At 43.8% G+C, this 23,408-nt stretch overlaps 1 protein-coding gene across 1 annotated transcript in view; it reads left to right on the forward strand.

The window, feature by feature from the left end:
- Positions 1 to 20,818, forward strand: part of MDH2 (malate dehydrogenase 2) — a 51,638-nt gene extending 30,820 nt beyond the window's left edge. The window contains exons 3-9 of the mRNA XM_068268667.1: positions 3,427 to 3,510; positions 3,661 to 3,770; positions 11,366 to 11,491; positions 12,961 to 13,038; positions 13,396 to 13,495; positions 17,594 to 17,745; positions 20,413 to 20,818. Of these exons, the coding sequence (XP_068124768.1) occupies positions 3,427 to 3,510; positions 3,661 to 3,770; positions 11,366 to 11,491; positions 12,961 to 13,038; positions 13,396 to 13,495; positions 17,594 to 17,745; positions 20,413 to 20,544 (782 nt within the window). The 3' untranslated portion in view covers positions 20,545 to 20,818. The remainder of the gene's footprint in view (positions 1 to 3,426; positions 3,511 to 3,660; positions 3,771 to 11,365; positions 11,492 to 12,960; positions 13,039 to 13,395; positions 13,496 to 17,593; positions 17,746 to 20,412) is intronic.
- The last annotated feature ends 2,590 nt before the right edge of the window (positions 20,819 to 23,408 follow it).

Here is a 23,408-nt window from a genome sequence, read left to right on the forward strand (position 1 = left end):
CCAAGTGAAAGCTGTATTAGTGACAAGCAAAGGAGGTAAATTCATTTAGATAGTAGGTTGTATGACTGAGCAATAAACCATGAAAGCTGCAGTGGTCTGAATGGAGAAAAAGGCTCTGGTCCTTAAGGGGCGAAAAGACTGTGGTCCTTAAGTGGTTAATATGGTAATTGGTCTGTATTGAGAATGACGGAGAAGAGGGCACACTAATGCTGGTTAGAGAGGAAAGAGGTGACCAGTCTGTCATTCCCATAATTGTGATGTGATTGTAGAGGGGGTTGAGAATTAATAGTTGCAGGGGCAAAGCAATCTGCCTACGACTTAATTTAGAGGGAGGAGGGGGAGATTTGAGAATTCAGATATCTCAGTGTGCTTCCTTGATGGGCATAAACCTGCATTTAATGGGTTTAATAATAAAACTGGTTGGGGAATCCTGAGTTTACTATTGGTATACAAGGGAACTAGAACCAAGTATACAACTCTAAAAGATTAAAGCATTTATGCACTATAAATGAGTAACAAGTAATTGCCTCTTTTTTTTTTTCCTTTTTTTTTTTTTTCACTTCAATGGTGAATAGAGCTGCAAAACGATTGAACGGTGATCAGACATGTCGGAAATTATCTATCGAGCCATCAGAATCGAGCCGTGTATTTCAAGCATAATTATTTCAAGCAGAAGAAAAAGCATAGTTTTGTGTGCTGCTTGGCACAGTACCTACACGGCTATCTCATGTCACCTCAGTATTCTTTTAATTTGTAATGGCGCTTTGCATACACAGAAAAGTATTTGGAGAAAAGCAAAAATGGTTTAGAATTGTCCAAAATACAGTTAAAGGACCAGTAGTATGCTTGATTGAACTTGGCTCAATGGCTCAATCCTGGACCAGGAGAGCTGGTGCCGGTGCTACTCCTCCAAGCAGGTACTCCACCCCTGCTCCACACAGTGATACTTGAATATAATAGGAGGCACTCCACAGGCTGGAACTTGCGTTCAGTTTATTGCATGTCGATACACACTACATGTTTCGGGCTCCGCCCTTCATCAGGTGTAACTGGCTACCACCTCCACCTACAATTTATACTGCTGACCCCTCCTCTTAAGGGTGGGTCAGACTCACCACGTGAATATACTAGTTTCAAGTATATACTATTAACATTCAATAATTCCCTGTTGCTTCACAGGTTCTAAACAGTCACAATACATATGGGATTAATGCTATACAGTGTTCTCCCCAGAAATTTTTTCCAGCCGGGTGGCATGAAAAAGTAGCCGGGTGGGGCGCAACAGGGCGAATGCAGGGCCGTGTAAGCTCTGCTGACAGCATAGGAGGAGGAAACGAGCCGATATCAGCCGGGTGCTTACCAAAATTAGCCGGATAGAGGCCTGGGGAAAACACTGAGCCTCCATATGACTCTTGCTTTAATGCTAGGTACAGAGATGCTAGGTGAGATTTTCTGCCCGATTTACTGTCAGAACGATTATTTCCAACATGTCCGATCTGCTTTCTGATCAAATGCCGAGCATTTTCTGATCGATTTCCGTTCACTTCAATAGGAAATCGATCGGAAAATGCTCGAAAATCGATCAGAAAGCAGATTGATCATGTTGGAAATAATGGATCTGACAGTAAATCAGCCAGAAAATCTCATAGTGTGTACACAGCATTAGATATGCACCATCTGTCTTAAAGTGAACCTGCCAAGTCAAAACCAGGAAAACCGGCTGTTTGGTTGTTTTTAATGTGCTATTACAGTGCTTTTTGTTTGCGTTTGAAAAAAACTGAACAAAAATAGGCTTGATTTGCAGTACACAAATCCGGTTCACAGTGCAGGTGAAACAGACATCATATTGTTATACGTATTGGGCATTATTAATGGTTCCGATCAACCACTATTGTTCCGTCAATGTTTTTGGGGTTGGTTCCTCTACCAATCATCTGCTTGGTAAGGTTTTCATTTGTGGACCCCATTGTTGTGGAACCACAAGGCTCAGCATGTCCTACAGATTTAACTGAGAAGCTGCAAATTCACACATAGGTATGAACTGTTTTTTTTTTTTTTTTTAGAAAATGCAAAGCTCAGCATGGTCTGAAAGGACATGCTGGCCCCTTGAGATTCCAGAGATTAGTGTATCCTAAGGGTTAAAAAAGAGGGGGTGGGAATACACTTCAGGACAGAGCTTTATGTGTGCAAGCTGACCTAAGGTCACAGCTTTTTTTTGCCTGTACCTATCAGATCAGACTGCTTTTTTTCCCCTTCAGCGCTGCTGTCTGTGTGCTCTGTTCTCTGGGCAGCCAGGACATCCCGCTCTCTGCAGCTAGTGGAGATCTGCTCCGTGCGTCTGACACCCGGGGAGGAAGTGAGTGATTACCTGCACTCCCCTCTTCAAGTGGTGTAATTCAGAGATAGGAAAGTTAGTACTGCACGTAAATGTACAACAATTGTACGGTGGGGAGGGAGAGAGACAAGTGACACAGCCGTGAGGGGGAAAGGAGTCACTAAATACCCGGATTACAAAGCCAGATGGGCTGTAGTTTGCCCAGCTCTGCTTTAGTCACAGGCTCCAGCATCCCTTCACGATCGTGCAGGCAGAGACTGCTTGTTCCTGGAGGAGGAGCACTATGCAGTCAGCAGCATGGTCCCGCCTATTGCCATGCTGAGGCAAGGAGTGTACGAGCCCGCCAGAAAGCGCGAGATCTCGTACGTAGAGGAGCTGTGCTTGCTGGGCAATCTGCTACAGAGGAGTCAGCGCTGAGTGCAGAGAACAGCGCTGGCTTTTGTAATATGCAAAATAGCAGCCGGGCGGGGCCTTAATTCACCCGGGCGGCGCGCCCACTTAATTGATCCTGGGGAGAACACTGCTATATGAGAAAAGTACTGCATGAAAAATAATAAAAAAAAGTCAAACAGAACAGTCTCTTGCACAGGACACTACCCTTCAGGGTCTACCCTGGATAATCTGATGAAAAGCTGCGCTCGCAGCATGTCAATTCAATTGTTACCATAAATATGATGTATTTTACATACAGTTACTTGTCAATTTCATGAAGTACGACCGCACAGATCATTTCCTGCAGGGAAAAAAAAATCATAAAAAGCATTTGAAGTTCACCTGTTCATTCAGGCCTCTCGGAGACAGTCTAATAATTTGATCCATCTAATTTCCTTTTGGAGCAATAGTCGTTCCCTACAGTTAAAGGACCACTATCCTTACAAATTGCAAAATGTAAAATACTAGTGTATGCATCCTGTCTCCGTCACTAAGTTGTTGTTTTTTGTAGTAAAAACTGACAAGCTGTGGACTGGTTTATCCTTGAATTTGATAAAGTGCTGCTGCTGCCACCTGCAGCCCTGCCCTGTTGCCGGTTTCAGTTATTATATTATCTAGACACCGTCACTTGCTACTAAATCGTTTTTCACTTTCCACAGGATGGATCGGCCCCGAGCAGCTACCAGAAGCCTTGAGAGGAGCTCAGGTTGTAGTTATCCCTGCTGGTGTTCCAAGAAAACCTGGTATGTTCTGTGCTGTTTTTGTATTGTAATTTCTAATAGTTACCTTATCTGAAAAGTATAATCCATATTTTGTCTGCATTTATGTTTGTGTTGTTTCATTGGATTGGTGGCCTAATACCTTTTTATTCTTTTTACCCACATTGATACAAGGAATGACCCGTGATGATCTGTTTAATACAAATGCATCTATTGTTGCCACACTGACTGAAGCCTGCGCAAAACACTGCCCAGAAGCCATGATCTGCATTATTGCTAATCCAGTGAGTACATTATTAAATTGCCATAGTGTGCCCTGTAAGGCTGGCCATACACTTGCAGCTGTTTGTTAGATCAGGAAAACTATTTATCTTCTTGTCTTTATTGTCCATTTACCTGTCCTATCACTTGCACCATTAACATTGATATGTCCTTATGTTTTAAAGAGTTTCCATATATTTAATGTTTATACCGAATCTAACCTATTAAAACATTGTATAGTGTATGGCCACCTTTTTGACTGTTATCTCATTATTTTATGTATTCATTGCAGTAAAGCTGGTAAGATATCCAGATTCAAGTAGAAATTTGCAAATTTGCTGTGACGTTTACTGAGCTATGTAGGGGTGTCACAGAAAATGGTATGCCTAGGAAAGATTTAAGATATTTTCCCGAACAATGGCTGAACAAAGAAGGGGGAAAAACAGTCATATATGTTGTGGTTTTCTGTCTTCTTATTGATAATATGCTTACATTCTGTCCTGTCCAGATGATTGGGAACGACATTTACAAGACCAAGGTGGTATTTGTCTTCATTAAAGCGGATCCGAGATGAAAAACTAACTAACAAGTAGCTTGTCTATATATCTTATCTAAAATTTAGATAACCGCTTCAACAGTTAATTTCTTCCTGTGATACAAAGAGGGCAGACATGTTTTGCTTGTCTCATTACACAGGCAAGCTGATAGCATCTCCAACCCTCAGGTCAGCCTGTGATAAATTCACTCCCCCTCCTCCCTCCTCCCCTCTGCCTCTGAAATCTCTGGCTAGTGACTTCCTCCTCCTGCCAAGACTGAGCTCACATAAGCCCTTGCTACATGGCTCTAAGAGTGCCAAGGCACAAAAGGAGCTGTGGGCGAGGCTTGTTTAGTTTATAGGGAATTGGAGTATTAAAACAAAGTATTTGGTTTGAGGAATGCCCTATAAACTATATGAAAGGAACCAGTCTATGCAATGTGTAAAAGTTTTTATCTCGGATGCACTTTAAACCCATATACAACTTAAAAAACAAGGTGGTAGAGGTTTCATTTTGTTCAGGATAAAATTGCTGTCCATGACTTGTTGAACCCCTGCAACTCCCAGATAAAGGATTAGACTTTTATATTTAGTGCAGTGTTCTCATTATGCAATTATGCCAATTGCCAAACGATGCCATGCGGTTGCATTTACTTGTGGCCATCAGCCTGGTGGCTGAACGTGCATAAATGTGCATTAGATGTGAATGCAAATTAATCCAGTTTATGGTTGTTGAAATGTAGGTAAAGGAGCACCTAATGCATCCCAGTAATGAACAGTGTGTGCCTAGACCTGCACCCTGGTACTAAGGGGGTCACAGTCCAGCAAATTCTACAAAGGGTCAGCATCACATTTATAGTACAGATGTCTCTCCTACTTTGTTAAAGCACCTCATGGTCCTGGCTGTCATGCATTTATGACACTATTTATGTGGTGCTGACACTTAGTTGTCCTTTAACCACTTGCCGACCGCCTACTTCATATTGGCGGCGGCAAAGTGGCAGCCCCAGGACCATGTAACGCAGATTGGCGTCAGGTCCTGGGGCACTCTCTGGCCGGGGATCGCGCGCTGGGATGCGCGCGCATCCGCCGGCAATAGGCTCCGCCCACCCGCGACGTCAACCCGCCGGCCAATCGGAAGCGCCGGCGGGTTGTTAACCCGACGATCGCCGGATAGGAAGCGTATAATACGCTTTGTAATGTTTACAAAGTGTATTATACAGGCTGCCTCCTGCCCTGGTGGTCCCAGTGTCCGAGGGACCACCAGGGCAGGCTGCAGCCACCCTAGTCTGCACCCAAACACACTGATCTGCCCCCCCCTGCCCCCTGATCGCCCACAGTACCCCTCAGACCCCCCCCCTGCCCACCTCCCAGACCACCGTTTGCACACAATCACCCCCCTAATCACCCATCAATCACTCCCTGTCACTATCTGTCAACGCTATTTTTTTTTTTTTTTAGTCCCTAAACTGCCCCCTGCTCCCTCCTGATCACCCCCCCCCCCCACCCCTCAGATTCTCCCCAGACCCCCCCCCCCCCCTGTGTACTGTATGCATCTATCCCCCCTGATCACCTGTCAATCACCCGTCAATCACCCCCTGTCACTGCCACCCATCAATCAGCCCCTAACCTGCCCCTTGCGGGCAATCTGATCACCCACCCACACCAATAGATCGCCCGCAGATCCGACATCAGATCACCTCCCAAATCCATTGTTTACATCTATTCTCTCCTCTAAACACCCACTAATTACCCATCAATCACCCATCAATCACCCCCTATCACCACCTGTCACTGTTACCCATCAGATTAGACCCTTGCGGGCACCCAATCACCCGCCCACACGCTCAGATTGCCCTCAGACCCCCGCCTTATCAATTCGCCAGTGCAATATTTACATCTGTTATTCCCTGTAATAACCCACTGATCACCTGTCAATCACCCCCTGTCATTGCCACCCATCAATCACCCCCTGTCACTGCCACCCATCAATCAGCCCCTAACCTGCCCCTTGCGGGCAATCTGATCACCCACCCACACCAATAGATCGCCCGCAGATCCGACATCAGATCACCTCCCAAGTGCAGTGTTTACATCTCTTCTCTCCTCTAAACACCCACTAATTACCCATCAATCACCCCCTATCACCACCTGTCACTGTTACCCATCAGATTAGACCCTAATCTGCCCCTTGCGGGCACCCAATCACCCGCCCACACCTCAGAACGCCCTCAGACCCCAGCCCTGATCACCTCGCTAGTGCATTGCTTGCATCTTTTTCCCCCCTCTAATCACACCTTGAGACACCCATAAATCACCTCCTGTCACCCCCTAGCACACCTACCCATCAGATCAGGCCCTAATTTGCCCCGTGTGGGCTCCTGATCACTCGGCCAAACCCTCAGATCCCCCTCAGACCCCCTTCCGATCACCTCCCCAGTGCATTGATTGCATCTATTTTCCCCTCTAACCGCCCCCTGAGACACCCATCAATCACCTCCTGTCACCCCCCTAGCACTCCTATCCATCAGATCAGGCCCAATACATCCTGTCATCTAAGAGGCCACCCTGCTTATGACCGTTTCCACAAAATTTGCCCCCTCATAGACCACCTGTCATCAAAATTTGCAGATGCTTATACCCCTGAACAGTCATTTTGAGAAATTTGGTTTCCAGACTACTCACAGTTTTGGGCCCATAAAATGCCAGGGCAGTATTGGAACCCCACAAATGACCCCATTCTAGAAAGATGACACCCCAAGGTATTCTGTTAGGTGTATGATGAGTTCATAGAAGATTTTATTTTTTGTCAAAAGTTAGCGGAAATTGGATTTTTATTTTTTTCACAAAGTGTCATTTTTCACTAACTTGTGACAAAAAATAAAATCTTCTATGAACTCACCATACCCCTAACGGAATACCTTGGGGTGTCTTCTTTCTAAAATGGGGTCACTTGTGGGGTTCCTATACTGCCCTGGCATTTTAGGGGCCCTAAACCGTGGGGAGTAGTCTAGAAAACAAATGCCTCAAAATGACCTGTGAATAGGACGTTGGGCCCCTTAGCGCACCTAGGCTGCAAAAAAGTGTCACACATGTAGGATCGCCATACTCAGGAGAAGTAGTATAATGTGTTTTGTGGTGTATTTTTACACATACCCATGCTGGGTGGGAGAAATCTCTCTGTAAATGGACAATTGTGTGTAAAAAAAAAAAATAAAAAATGTCATTTACAGAGATATTTCTCCCACCCAGCATGGTTATATGTAAAAATACACCACAAAACACATTATACTACTACTTCTGAGTACAGCGATACCACATGTGTGACACTTTTTTGCAGCCTAACTGTGCTAAGGGGCCCAAAGTCCAATGAGTACCTTTAGGATTTCACAGGTCATTTTGAGACATTTGGGTTCAAGACTACTCCTCACGGTTTAGGGCCCCTAAAATGCCAGGGCAGTATTGGAACCCCACAAATGACCCCATTCTAGAAAGATGACACCCCAAGGTATTCTGTTAGGTGTATGATGAGTTCATAGAAGATTTAATTTTTTGTCAAAAGTTAGCGGAAATTGGATTTTTATAGTTTTTTTTCACAAAGTGTCATTTTTCACTAACTTGTGACAAAAAATAAAATCTTCTATGAACTCACCATACCCCTAACGGAATACCTTGGGGTGTCTTCTTTCTAAAATGGGGTCACTTGTGGGGTTCCTATACTGCCCTGGCATTTTAGGGGCCCTAAACCGTGCGGAGTAGTCTAGAATCCAAATGCCTTAAAATGACCTGTGAATAGGACGTTAGGCCCCTTAGTAGGCCTGAACGATTTATCGTTTTTGTATCGAAATCGCGATCACGGAAGTGACGATTCCGTGATCGCCAAAGTGTCGATTTTTGCCGATATTTGCTGCACTGCGCCCCCTTGCTGTACAGTAGCAGCAGCGCAGCATGTACAAATGTCTGTGTACAAAAAGCGGCGGCTCTCACTCTCCGCGGCAGCTCAGTATCTCTATACTTCTACGTAGTTAGTGCCACCTTCTTCTCTTCCTCCTCCTGTCATCAGCAGACACAGCAGCGGCAGGCTCTTGCTCTCTGTCACTCCTCCTAGCTTCATCGTCAGCTCAGCTGGGCGGGCGGCAGACTCCGCCCACAGTCTCTCGCTCGCTCCTTCTGTGAAGCTGATATAGGCACTCAAACTATTTGCTACACTGATTGTTTAAAGGTGTGCAGACCACAGCGAGACAAAAGCTATTGTCTGGGCTGACTTTTCCTCCGCATTACAAAGCAGCTCAGCGTGTAGCAGAGAAGGAATTCCCTCCCTCCCCCTCCCCTTTTCAGAAGTTGTCAGGAAGCACAGGAGAGAGCACGTGGATCTATCTGCACAGCGTGGGGAGATGGAGCTGTAGGCAAGACTGAAGTGCGTGACTGTTTGTGTCTTTCAGTCAGTGTGTGTGGATAAGTATGTGTGTGCATTTCAATGTGTGCTGCTGTGTGTGTGTATCAGTGAGTGGTGCAAGATGAAGTTTGTGTATTAGTGAGTGTGGATAACTGTGTATCATTGAGTGCTGCAAGATGAAGTGTGTGTGTATCAGTGAGTGCTGCGAGATGAAGTGTGTGTGTATCAGTGAGTGCTGCAAGATGAAGCGTGTGTATTAGTGAGTGTGGATAACTGTGTATCAGTGAGTGCTCTGAGATGGAGAATTAAATGTGTGTGTTTGTATCAGCGTAACACCCCTCCCACCCCCACTGCTTACCTTTACCATACCTACCCCATACCTAATATTAATTGTCCCCACCGCCTCTGTGACATGACTCATACCCCCCCATAATAAGTGCTGCAAGGGGAAACAAGGGATAGGCGACATGATAATCTCCCCGCCGCCCCTCGTTGACTCTCGCCTTGGTCTGGTTGGGCTAAAGCTTGATTTGAATAAAATCGTGAATCGAATCGAAATCGCAATTTCTGACAGAAATCGTGCAATTCAATCTTTTCCTAAAATCGTTCAGGCCTACCCCTTAGCGCACCTAGGTTGCAAAAAAGTGTCACACGTGGTATCGCCGTACTCAGAAGAAGTAGTATAATGTGTTTTGAGGTGTATTTTTATACATACCCATGCTGGGTGGGAGAAATCTCTCTGGAAATGGACAATTGTGTGTAAAAAAAAAATCAAATGTCATTTACAGAGATATTTCTCCCACCTAGCATCTGTATGTGTAAAAATACACCCCAAAACACATTATACTACTTCTCCTGAGTACGGCGGTACCACATGTGTGGCACTTTTTTGCACCCTAAGTGCGCTAAGGGGCCCAAAGTCCAATGAGTACCTTTAGGATTTCACAGGTCATTTTGCGACATTTGGTTTCAAGACTACTCCTCACGGTTTAGGGCCCCTAAAATGCCAGGGCAGTATAGGAACCCCACAAATGACCCCATTTTAGAAAGAAGACACCCCAAGGTATTCCGTTAGGAGTATGGAGTTCATAGAAGATTTTATTTTTGTCATAAGTTAGCGGAAAATGACACTTAGCGGAAAAGGATTTTAATTGTTTTTTTTCACAAACTTGTGACAAAAAAAAAAAATCTTCTATGAACTCACCATACTCCTAATGGAATACCTTGGGGTGTCTTCTTTCTAAAATGGGGTAATTTGTGGGATTCCTATACTGTCCTGGCATTTTAGGGGCCCTAAACCGTGAGGAGCAGTCTTGAAACGAAATTTCTCAAAATGACCTGTGAAATCCTAAAGGTACTCATTGGACTTTGGGCCCCTTAGCGCAGTTAGGGTGCAAAAAAGTGCCACACATGTGGTATCGCCGTACTCAGGAGAAGTAGTATAATGTGTTTTGGGGTGTATTTTTCCACATACCCATGCTGAGTGGGAGAAATATCTCTATAAATTGACAATTGTGTGTAAAAAAAAAAATAAAAAAATTGTCATTTACGGTGATATTTCTCCCACCCAGCATGGGTATGTGTAAAAATACACCCCAAAACACATTATACTACTTCTCCTGAGTACGGCAATACCACATGTGTGGCACTTTTTTGCAGCCTAACTGCGCTAAGGGGTCCAAAGTCCAATGAGCATCTTTAGGCTTTACAGGGGTGCTTACAATTAGGCACCCCTCAAAATGCCAGGACAGTGAACACACCCCACAATCGACCCCATTTTGGAAAGTAGACACTTCAAGGTATTCAGAGAGGAGCATAGTGAGTCCGTGGCAGATTTCATTTTTTTTTTGTCGCAAGTTAGAAGAAATGGAAACTTTTTTTTTTTTTTTTTTTTTTCCTGTCACAAAGTGTCATTTTCCGCTAACTTGTGACAAAAAATAAAATCTTCAATGAACTCACCATGCCTCTCACTGAATACTTTGGGATGTCTTCTTTCCAAAATGGGGTCATTTGGGGGGTATTTGTACTATCCTGGAATTTTAGTCCCTCATGAAACCTGACAGGTGCGCAGAAAAGTCAGAGATGCTTGAAAATGGGAAAATTCACTTTTTGCACCATAGTTTGTAAACGCTATAACTTTTACCCAATCCAATAAATATACACTGAATGGGTTTTTTTTATCAAAGACATGTAGCAGAATAACTTTCGCGCTCAAATGTATAGGAAATTTTACTTTATTTGAAAAATGTCAGCACAGAAAGTTAAAGTCATTTTTTTGACAAAATTCATGTCTTTTTTGATGAAAATAATAAAAAGTAAAACTCGCAGCAGCAATCAAATAGCACCAAAAGAAAGCTGTATTAGTGACGAGAAAAGGAGGTAAAATTCATTTAGGTGGTAGGTTGTATGACTGAGCAATAAACCGTGAAAGCTGCAGTGGTCCGAATGGAAAAAAAGGCTCTGGTCCTTAAGGGGTTTTATGACTGCAGTCCTTAAGTGGTTAAGGGAAATTTTTTTTTTTATTTTTTTTTTTTTTTTTTTAGCATAAACCTGACAAAAAGCAGTAATCTCCAAGAATAGTTGTTCCATAACTGCAGTGTTATGTACTGTAAACCGAATGGGTTTAGCAAATGTTTAATTTTTCCAGTTTGAAAAATGGAAATCTTAAGTGTCTTATCTCTTAACAGGTAAATTCAACTATTCCAATCACTTCTGAAATTTTTAAGAAACATGGTGTTTACAACCCTAACCGCATTTTTGGTGTTACTACCTTGGACATTGTACGAGCCAACACATTTGTAGCAGAGCTGAAGGTAAGTGCAGACCATGATATACTCTTTAGGTTAAACAATACGCCTGTGAAGTCTTAAACCTCATACACACGCATGACTAAAGTCAGCTGAGGTGGCCAATAATGACCGCCTCAACCAAGTCAGACGTGTACAATAGCCACTGACCGCCACTCCCCCACCCGTCGCGTGACGTCACACGCCTCCCCATCATCACTCCACAGTCCTCCCGCCCTGCATAGCTATGAACGTGTTGCCAGCTACACAGGCTGCCCAGCGATGTCGCCCAGGGGCCCTGTTCCTCAACAGGCAACATTAGTCAAAGGTGTGTACGTACCTTTAGGTGCTTTACAGAAGAAACACCTTAGTAAAAACAGACCTGAATAACTCAGTTGTGTAATTTTTTTTGTGATGCCCTTTTTTAAAGCTGTATAGTTCAGAAAACACGAACAATAGCAGCAAACCCCAAGTTCAACCACAGAGATTTTCTGTCACCAGGGAGTAAACCAGCATACACCTGGATCCACCAAGGGTGTAAAACAGTCATACAGCAAAGAAAGGATAGCTGGGTCTCCACCTGGATTTGTGCAAATGGCTTATGTGTTTATTTCCACAATAGCAATGAAACACCTTGTTGTTTAGTTCAGAAAACACACCTTGAAGACTGCAAACCTTGTGCACCATTAAACCTTTGTCTGCAATGCCCAGTGTGAGGGACCAGCTTCAAGTGGGGCTCAGACTGTGTTACAGACTTGCTCAGGCACAATATCTCGCAAATGGTGCTTTGTGACAAAAAGGGGAAAAAACAAAACAGTGCAGCAAAACAAAATGGTCCTTACTTGGAGATGGCAACCAGTGTAGCACACAGTGCACAGAAACGTTCTCCAGAATACTGCTAGCGTTCCTAGCTCCAGAAAGTTCCAATCAGCAGACTGCTCCTCCTGACCCACTGTCAGTCTGTCTCCTCTCTCTCCATCTGCACGCTAGTCTGCTGACTATTTAACTGTTTTAACACCCCAAAACGTCACCCCTTCTTAGTGGTCTAATTTTTTTTTTTTTTTCTTCAGGCATTATACAGAACTGGATCAGAACTGTATTGTTCTGACCCAGTTCTGTAACATGCCTGAAGAAACATTTCAAAAGCTTGCAATAAACAATGTACAGTTAGCCATTAAAGGTATCACCAGAATAATTTGTTGGTGATGTCTGCATTTCTGCTCCTCAACTAACACCAAGCCATACTTCACTTGCAGCACTGTAGGGTTGCAATATTATTATTACAACCGCTGTGCAAGGCAGGTGTAGACTTCCTCAATGTAAATAGATGCCTAAATAGAACAATTTTATTATATTTGCCCATAACTGATTCTGTGTAAACTCCCTTCACTTGTTTGCAAGTTGGCTTGCAAGTTTTTCCCTCTGTTTGTAATACTAGATGTATGAGAAGTTTGCATCAAACTGCTACTCAGTATAGTCTTCCGCTTTATTTTTAGGCTCTTGATCCAGCTCGTGTGAATATTCCTGTGGTTGGAGGACATGCTGGCAAAACTATCATACCATTGATTTCTCAGGTACTTAAATTACTTAACTTAACATTCTCTCACCACTAAGGTTTGTGCAGTTTACCCTTTCTTTAGAATACCTGCTACTTGCTGGTCTCTCGCTTGCCTGCAGGGAAATATTGCATGAGACTGCCAGGCATGAGGAGACCTAGGGCAAGACTCCCTAACACTGCTACTGCGTACAGAGCCAGTCCTAGTAGCCGCAGCTCTGCCGCCAGGAGAAAAGCGCAATATAAATGTTCTGGGTCTACTGTACAGTTGGACTCGCTGTGAACATGATGGCTGAAAGTTTTGTGCAAGTGGAACTTGTGTTCTGTGCAGTTTAGACATGAAGTATACATTTTTAAAACAGAACTTTCTTTTCAGAGCACCCCAAAAGTAGAATTCCCTCAAGACCATCTTGAAGCCCTTACTGTCAGAATTCAAGACGCTGGGACAGAAGTGGTTAAAGCTAAAGCAGGAGCTGGTAAGTATTATATCCTGGTATAAACTGGACTGATCAGCCAGTACATTTAAAACCACCTACCTAACCTTGCCTAGGTCTCCCTTTTGTGCCATTCAGACATGGACCCAGCAAGTACTCTGAAGGTGTCCTGTGGTATCTGACACTATCTTTTAGCAGCTGATCCTTTAGACCAGCCTTTCTCAACCTTGTTACCCTGGAGGAACCCTGGAAATAACCTTTGGATCTCGAACCCCTGCAAACAATTTTTTGATCCCGAGGAACCCCTGCATATATTTTTTTAGGAGGCATGGTCTTTAAAAGGCATGGCTGTTTATCTTTCTACCCCCTATTACACTGCCACTCATACTCTCTACTTATCCTAGTGCTTTTTATTCATGTGCTCATTATTATTCTGACCCTTATTAGTACCCCCTAATATAATGTGCTTCATTATACTCCCCCCCCCCCCCCCCCCCTCCCCCCCACAAAGGGGAGAAAATGCCAAGGAACCCCTGCAGAGTACTCAAGGAGCCCTGGGGTTCCAGGGAACACTGGTTGAGTTTCTTTGCATTAGCTTATTTATATATGGGTTTTGTATGTTTGCAGTTGGTTTTTTCCATGCATTTTTTTTCTGCTTTTTAATCTGCTTGTTTAAGAAAAATACATTACTAGATCCATTTTTGCGAAAGCACGTCTTTGCGGCTCCATAGGATAAAATGCATAATGGAAAAGGGAAATTGCTGTTTTTTGTTTTGCACATGAAATAGTTTTGCAAATTGCACACAAATGTGATTTTTGTGCAGCCCATAGACTTACATTATATGCAGTTTTGCATGCGCTTCTAATAAGTACGCAGCCCAGGGCCGGCTCTAGCGTGGGGCGAGAGGGGACGAGGCCTCCTCAAATGTCCTGCCCCCTCAACTGGCACAGCCCAGTCCGTTCTTTTGCCCTCATAAATCAGCTGTCCATTTTTTCTGCCTGTATTTAGAGGATGCTGTCCATCCAAACAGCATGTCCTCCCTCCCTTCCCCACTCCTCCAGGGCTCCAATCAGATTAAAAGATCGTCCGGCGAGTCCTCCCTTTCAGTTTTCCCACCTCCCTTCCTCAGGTATCCTCCAATCAAAGATCGCCTGGCACCTCTCTCCTGGAAATAAGAGGCAGCTGGGCCAACCTGCTATGTCGTGAACACCACATGGGGAGAGAGATTGAGAAAAAGCAGAAAAGGGGTCATGCATGGTGCAGCCAGCCAGAATTCCCCCTGTGATTCCTGGACCTAGCGTCCAGTGTCCTCTTTCCTCCGTACATTTAATGAGTGCGCCTCACTCCAGTCACTCCGAGAGTCATCCCAAGCAGCTCTGTCCGCATCACTGACAGTCAGGAATTAGTGTTCTGGCCCCAGCAGCTGTGACCTGGTTCTATAACCTAAATCTCCCAGGCATTGGCACGGCAGCACATGTCCCGCAGAGAGATGCTGGGAAGACTGCTCTGCAGGAGGGGAGACCACACACAGTGTACACAGGCAGCAGAAGCCAGCAAGTGAGTCACGCTGTCACGGAGTTTAATGTCACAGAGAATCTCCAGCACTTAGAAATGTTAAATGTGTAGGGACTCTGGGAAAACAAGTCATATACTTTCATATGTAGAAGAAATGCTCTCCCATAGAACCTTCCCTGTCCTCTCTCAGTGGAATTGTTCGTGCTGTACCTTATTCAAATTTGCCACCTCTGGAAACCCTCCTGACCACAAATGCTTCCGAAGACGGGCGTTACAATTCTTTTCTTGTGCAAGATTGCCACATTACGATTGTTTTATGGTGAATCATTACTGTTACGATTTATATTATGGGGAAAGATTGCCGCATTATGATTATTTTGTGGTGAAACACTGCTGCACTGCTTGCATTTCATGTGTCAGAGGTAATGATTCTTGCATTTCATGTGAACAACCAAGAACAGAATCTGGCCCTGCAAAAACCGCACCACCAAATATGTAGGAAAATTCAAAAAGCCTTTATTACTCCATATGAGCAAATAAAACCATAAAAACATAGCACAATGAAATGGCCCTCAGTGAACAGTCTCAATGGTGTAATACATATATGTAAAAATACATGGGTCAAAAAAAATAATGGCACAGACCATGAGCTGGTAAGAGGAGAAAAGTGAAGGGTGGAAAAGAAATGGCAGAATAAGGAGACGTGCACATGGACACCCTGTAGAATTGGTCAGCTAACAGGGTGAAGTAGGTGTACCTGGCAAGGAGCCCTGTGCAGAGAGTGATATGTGTGCACAATGAAGAGGTGGATGGGACGGTGAAAGCCCAAAGTAAGGAACACCGTGCAGTGAAAATGGGTGAGAGGAGCTTACCAGCGCAGGACTGGACGGGAGGGCGTCCGTGCAACAAGCCATACATGGCTCATTGCACGGACGCCCTCCCATTATTATTTTTGACCCATGTATTTTTACATGTATGTATTACACCATTGAGACTGTTCATTGAGGGCCATTTCATTGTGCTATGTTTTTATGGTTTTATTTGCGTATATGGAGTAATAAAGGCTTTTTGTATTTTCCTACATATTTGGTTTTTGCAGGGCCAGATTCTGTTCTTGGTTGTTCACATATATTTTGTTTGGCCTTTCTGCACACCTCAGTGATAATACTACATTAGTGATCCTATTTATATTCATTATTATCTCTGCTGATGGTGCTTGTCCAATTGTTGCGAGGTTCTAGCATTTCATGTGTCGGAGATAACGGTTGTTGCATTTTATGTGTTGGAGGTAAAGGTTCTTGCATTGCCGCCCCACTTTTATGCGTTACATTAGTTAGCCCCACCCGCATGATGGCATGACCACACCCATTTTTCATTGCGATTACTACAAAAAAAATGTGCTCGAACATGATGCCCCCTTCACATTTCTGCCCCTTTATATGTGCCTTTCTAGAACAGGCCTTGACTCGGCCTTAATGCAATCTTTTAGTAACACACTACCTAAACTAAGCACAGTAACATATAGCACTCTTGCTGTGCATAGTCCGTGCTGCCTCTTTGCTGAGCTCTTGACTTAGTTTTAAAGGTGACCATTGACTTGGTTATCAGAGCTTGACCTGGATGTAGTGGACTTCTCTGTCCACACTGTCACTTTTGCCTACTTTCCCTTTATCAGCCTGTTCAGGCTGAGTGGATACTGCACTGTATACTAATGTTTCAGCAAATGTAGTTAAGTTTATAATTTGCTGACAGTCACTGTACAGTCGTAACACTTGCCGTGAACGGACTGGTGTGGGGAGAGTGGGCAGAGAGGGTCACTAAATCCATAAGAGCTGAGATTTTAGTGATGCGACACAATCCTTCATAATTTAGTTAATGTTCTGCTTAACAGAACCTGTCAGTAATTCATGTTCATGTGAGTAGCATATTCTGTCCTATGGACAGGGTAAGGTTGTGGAAGAAGAGGCCTATGGAGGACTACAAAGCAATCAGTCATCAGAAGAAAATAAACATAGCTGGCTGCTGCAGATCTCGCTTAACATTTAAAAAAAAAAAAAAAAAGTTAAGGTCTAAAAGCTCATGAAAATATTGTACTGCTTTTAGACACTAAAATCCCACAAAAATACCGCCAGAGAAGTTTAGGCCAAGTTCAGTGGCAGAAAAAAAATGGTCCTTTCTCGGATCCTAATGGAACGTATCTGTTATCCTATACATCCGTTCAGTGGTTTATTAGGACGTATCTGTTCCTCATGATCTGCTGAACGGACCGCAAATTTTGTTCAGCAATTTTTCTGGACCGCTGAGCGCTGCGGAATGGAAACGGAAACACTACATTGGGGGCAATGAGAAGCCAGAATGTTTATTCACACTAGTGAAGATACGGACCGTTCTATCCAGCAAAATTCACTTTGGTGATGGGGTCTGGGGGGACGTGGGGAGATGGAAGCAGCTGAACAACGGAGTGAAAACTGATCCGATTGACCGGTAATCTGATCAGGTTTCACGATGCGTTTGCCCCTTAATTGCCAGTGTGAATCGGGCCTAATGCATAATAAAACTATTCAGCTCCAGGGACTGTTGTCAAACTGCATATGGGAATTTATCTCTGCTGTGTTTCTTTGCAGGTTCTGCAACGTTGTCTATGGCCTATGCTGGAGCACGTTTTGTCTTCTCTCTGCTGGATGCTATGAATGGCAAGGAGGGTGTCATTGAATGTTCCTTTGTCAGGTCTGAAGAGACAGACTGCACATACTTTTCAACTCCTCTTCTGCTGGGGGTATGTTGATCCTAAAGTGATATTCCAGTGCTGTAGAGCACTTTACTTACTAAATCTGTTTAGCATCCACTCAAGTTTTTCAAAGTGGTAATGGCAAAAATTATGCACTTGTAATATCTCTAATTGGGGCCTTAAAAATGCCAGTTTTGGGCGTCTGAAAGTTGCTGTCTAATTTTTGAAAAATTCTGGTTATACCCTGGCCAGATGGACTGAGCCGAACGGTCATCTCTTTCCGCAACAGAAGCCTTGTGTAACTAGCAGTACATAATGATACATGCAGCTGTGTTGCATTTAGGACTAATGCAACCATTTTGTGAGGCAGCTAAACTAACAATTTTACTTGCAAGACAGTGATATTTATGCTAATGCTGCAGTTCCAACTTCTACCTTTAGAGTCTCATTTACATAATTTCAACTGCTTAGGTGCCATGGTGTCCTTTTTTATTTTAATTTTTTTTTTTTTTGTTTAAGTGAGACTTTTTACTAATAGTGAAATTTTACTTTAAATGTTTGCAAGACTTCTTATTTTACACTTCATGCATTGCAAGGATCAAAGGGACCCTGAACAGTAAATTAAAATGAAGTCGGTACTTACCTGGTGCTTCCTCCAGCCCACTGTAGGCCGTGAGGTCCCCCGGCGTCCTCCTGGCTCCTCTCCTGGTCCCGCCTGCGACTTCATTACCGGCGACACCCTAGCCGAGTGTTGGCCCAACACTTCCTGAACAGTGACACTCCACTTCATCACGGCGGCTGGCATGACAATTCTGTGCATGCACGGTTCAGAGTTAGAAACCGGGCATGTGCAGGACTTTCACCCCAGGCACTGTGATAACGCGCAGCATCACCGTTCAGGAAGTGTTGGGCCGACACTCTGCTCTGGTGTCGCCGGTAATGAAGTCGCAGGCGAGACCAGGAGAGGAGCCAGGAGGACGCTGGGGGACCTCGCGGCCTACAGTGGGCTGGAGGAAGCACCAGGAAAGTACCGACTTCATTTTTATCTACTGCTCAGGGTCCCTTTTAAAGAGACTCTGAAGCGAGAATAAATCTCGCTTCAGAGCTCATAGTTAGCAGGGGCACGTGTGCCCCTGCTAAACCGCCGCAATAGTGCCGCTAAACAGGGGTCCCTTGACCCCCAAACCCCCCACTGCGACACTTGGTCGCAGACTTGGTCGCTCCTGGAGGCAGGGCTAACGGCTGCAGCCCTGCCTCCAGTCGCGTCTGTCAGCGGCGCATCGCCGCCTCTCCCAGTGAAGGAAGACTGGGAGGGGCGGAGGTACGCGCTGACAGACGCGCGTGGGGCAGGGCTGCGGCGGTTAGCCCTGCCCCAACCAGGAAGCGCTCCCCCGCATTACGGAGGGGATTTGGGGGATCAGGGACCCCCGTTAAGCCGCAGGATAGCGGCGGTTTAGCAGGGGCACACATGCCCCTGCTAACTCTGAGGTCTGAAGCGAGATTTATTCTCGCTTCAGACTCTCTTTAATGGCAAATGTTCTTTAATATTCGTTTTTAAAGTCTACCTGGGGTGACGTGGTGAGATACATGTGTATGTATTGTTTCTGCCTGAAAGAGTTAACATTTCAGTATTCAACTGACAGTTGGGACCAGTCAACATAAAACTGGGATATCTCAAGTCATTGAGGGTAGATAGGATTGTTTATCTCATCAGTTTTTTTTCACCTCTGGCTCTCATTAAACATAGCCATTCAAAAGCTCTGTACACATGGTAGCTGAAACTCGACTGAGGTGGTTGAAAACTACCCCGTCGAATCTAGCACATGTACGGCAGCACCGACTCTGCTCGATCAGCAATCCATCCTGGCAGATCCCTTCTGCCAAGAGCATTGGCTCCCCCCTATAGAACAGAACATGGTTGCTCGCTCGCAAGCATTAGTCTCAGCCCAAACACCCCCCCCCCCCCCCCTTTGAATTGAACACGCGGGGCATGTCTGCACAGCCTTGATTGTATGTACGGCCTGTACATACAATCAAGGCTGTGCAGATATGCCCCGCATGACATGCCCGCATTAAACAGTAAGGGTACATACACACATGCAGTTTTACCATTTCCATATAATGTGACACTTGCTTACCCAAGCTATTCATAGTATTCAAATCTGGCCTACATGCAAATGGAAAAATTGTCCAGAGATTGGCTAATCAAAATTGGATGTGTACGCACTCTTATGCTTAGTACACACAACGAAATTTTTCTTTAGATTGATGGTCAAATCTAATTATTTTTGACAGGTCGGATCTGATTCCTGATCACTTCTATAATCCTTCAATCAGAAAAACTATCAGGAATCAGATTGAATCTGTCAGAAATAATTGATTCAACTTCCAATGTGACGGAAAATTGCATTGTGCGTACTAAGCATTAGCTGCCAGTCTCTGAATTGGTGCCAGTGCTAAATATGAGTAACAACCAGTCAGATAATTTACTCATGCCGAAAGATGGGTAGTAGTGGATGGGCCTTTTATCTTCTGGTAGATTTTTTTTTTTTTTTAGATAGATATATAGTTCTCTATCTATCAAATAAAGCACATTTTCATGTTGATATCAGCAATGATTTTTCTCTTACAGAATCTATTGAAACAAATGGAATGAATTAGGATTGTGCCACAGAAATGATCCTTTTTTTACTCATTTTTTTTTTCCCCTAACAGAAAAATGGTATTGAAAAGAACCTTGGTTTGGGGAAACTGTCTCCGTTTGAAGAGAAACTGGTAGCAGAGGCTATGAATGAGCTCAAGGGTTCTATTAAGAAGGGAGAGGAATTTGCAAAGAACTTCAAGTGAATGTATTGTCCAAACCAGAAGTTGACGTCCTTAACTTATTGAAGACCAGTGACACTTTAAAAAAAGAGTTCCACGTCATATGCTGTGAAGAGGTCTGTCATGCAAGTGTTGGCAGTCTCTCCTAAATATCTGCAGTAGCAAAGACATCCTCATGGCATATACAGTGGAAGTTCAAGAACGGCACTTACATCTAACACTTGAACCAGCAAAAAGCAGATACTGTGTATTCGATACTGTCGACTTGAAAATTAAACCAATGGCTTTTCTTTCTAAAGTGTCTGACTATTTTTTTTGTTCTGTTCATGCTTTTAGAATAAGAGTTGATGCTATTGTGTCCGTTTCATTACAAATATTAATCTGTGTCAGAGTTCTGTTCAGAAAAAAACCTGGACATTGCATTTAGTCACTGCAATGGACACCAGGCAGAATGGACATATCTGAATACACCGACATGTCTGTTCCAGCAAGCTCATGGTGAACCAGAACTCCTAGGAGTGTGTAAGGTGCTAAAAAGGACCAAAAAGCCCTCTTACTGAAATGCTACAGTATGTAAAACAGAATTTTGCCGCCTTGAAACTGAAGGCATTCGTTCTGAACTGGGATATACAAGAGAAAAGAGAGCTGATGGCGGTCTGGATATTAAATGAGCTACAATTCACACATACATAGTGCAAAAAATTATCAATTTTATTCATGGATGAATTCCAGTGAGATAAAAATATATAAAAACAATGATTAAAATCTCCCTTGAAGAACTGAATGTAATCAGTAACCTCCGCTTCAGAAATGTACATCAAATGTCAAAGCAAAATGCATAATAACACTTCCAGGTAAGGCTGCAGAAATCAAAATAAATAACAGCTCTGTGCAGTATTGTTACATAAGACGTACTTTAGATCGCAAAAAATACAAAGTGGGAATATTCAAAAAATCTCAAACAATTCAAAAAGTTTCAAGTGCAATAAGGTGTGTGCATATGCACTCCTGTATATAATCACATGGGAATGCATATACACACACTATCAGATGTGCAAAATTGCATAAGAAATAGTCCCATGAAGTGGTAGTGTGAACGAGGAATAAGATGTTGAGCTGACTTACCGGGGTAGAGCGAAGCAACAACACCACTGGGATTTTTGGTCCTTGTTAGCCCTTTACACACTGCTCAGCAAGCTCATGGTGAACCAGAACTTCTAGGAATCTGTTAAGTGTTTCAAGTCCTACCCCATAGAGCCATATTAATCCATTCCATACACTGATGAGGATCAATCCGAAACTGTATCCATGTTGAGTTATTGTGGCTCTGTAATAAGCTGGCACATCATTGCATGCCAGCAGTTCTGGAGGGGAGTTCAGCTATCAAGGACAGCAAAGGGATGGTTTGCATATTCAGCAGAGATGCACCGTGGGACACCTCATTTGCTCACTCCAACCTGATAAATTCCAAATACCTTCAGTTTTTAAAGAGTAACTGTTATTAATAAATGGAAATGGTGAATTGATTTTGGATTTTATGCCTAACTAAAAAGGCTGCTAATTGGGCAGTTAAAAAGTCCATAATCAATCTTACCTTTTTTTTTTTTTTTTTTTTGCCTAGATGGGGATTGATATCCATGTCCCCCAGCTCTTACTTCGTACATCAGCCACAGAGGGGAGTTGCAGTGCATGCCAGGGTTGTTTTCTTTTCCTCTCTGATTGGCCACATTCGTGTGCATCACCCTCCTCCCCACAGGATGAAGCTAATCCTGATGTAATTTCCTCCCGTGCTTCCCTATAGCATCCCCCCTCCTCCCCGCAGAATTACAGAGCACAGAGGAGAGAGATAAAGGCAATGCACACGGATTCACCAACGTATATATTTGACAGAGTTGGTAACCGAACCCTAGAAAGCACACATGGGAGTCTGGTACCTTAAAGAGAATCTGTATTGTTAAAATAGCACAAAAGTAAACATACCAGTGCGTTAGGGGACATCTCCTATTACCCTCTGTCACAATTTCGCCACTCCCCGCCGCATTAAAAGTAGTCAAACAGTTTTAAAAAGTTTGTTTATAAACAAACAAAATGGCCACCAAAACGGGAAGTAGATTGATGTACAATATGTCCACACATAGAAAATACATCCATACACAAGCAGGCTGTATACAGCTTTCCTTTTGAATCTCAAAAGATCATTTGTGTGTTTACCTTCTGTCCCCTTCTTCTCTCATGCACTGAGCATTACAGGCTTCCTGCAGACAGCTCTGCCTGTGCCTGTGTTTGTAATTCCTCAGTATGTGTCAGCCAGCTACTTTCACAGCCTAAAGGTGCCCATACACTCGTCAGATTGGCAGCAGACAGATAAGAAATGCATCTGATGATCTATCTGATGCGTTTTTAGAACATTTTTTACCAGGATAGAATTCCAACAGATTTCAGTTTGAAATCTGTTGAAATTCGATCTGATGGCATTTTTTTGCCATCAGATTTCCATTAAGGCCAATGCAAACTGATAAGCAATCTCATCAGATCGACCTAAATTTTCCACCCTGCTAGTTCGATGGAAATCCATCGAAATCGATCGAAATCGGCCGTCGATCGGTCGATCGGCCAACCGATTTGCGATCGATCGATCGATCGATCGACCGCGATCGATCGATCGTCCAGAAAATCGGCTGAGTGTATGGGCTGCTTAACAGAGGAAGGTTTTTATCCAGCTCTCTTCTATCAATGATAAGATAGCAGAGAAGCTGCTGGCTTATGTAAATAAAACACACACTGGAGTGTGCATAGAGGAACAGACCAGCACGGAAGAGTTGGCAGCCTTCCAGACACAGGCCGACAAGTCTGACGGGAAAGATACATTGATTTATTACAGAGACCGT

Source organism: Hyperolius riggenbachi, chromosome 2 (genome assembly GCF_040937935.1).
Source record: "Hyperolius riggenbachi isolate aHypRig1 chromosome 2, aHypRig1.pri, whole genome shotgun sequence".
In the NCBI taxonomy this organism is placed as follows: Eukaryota; Metazoa; Chordata; class Amphibia; order Anura; family Hyperoliidae; genus Hyperolius; species Hyperolius riggenbachi.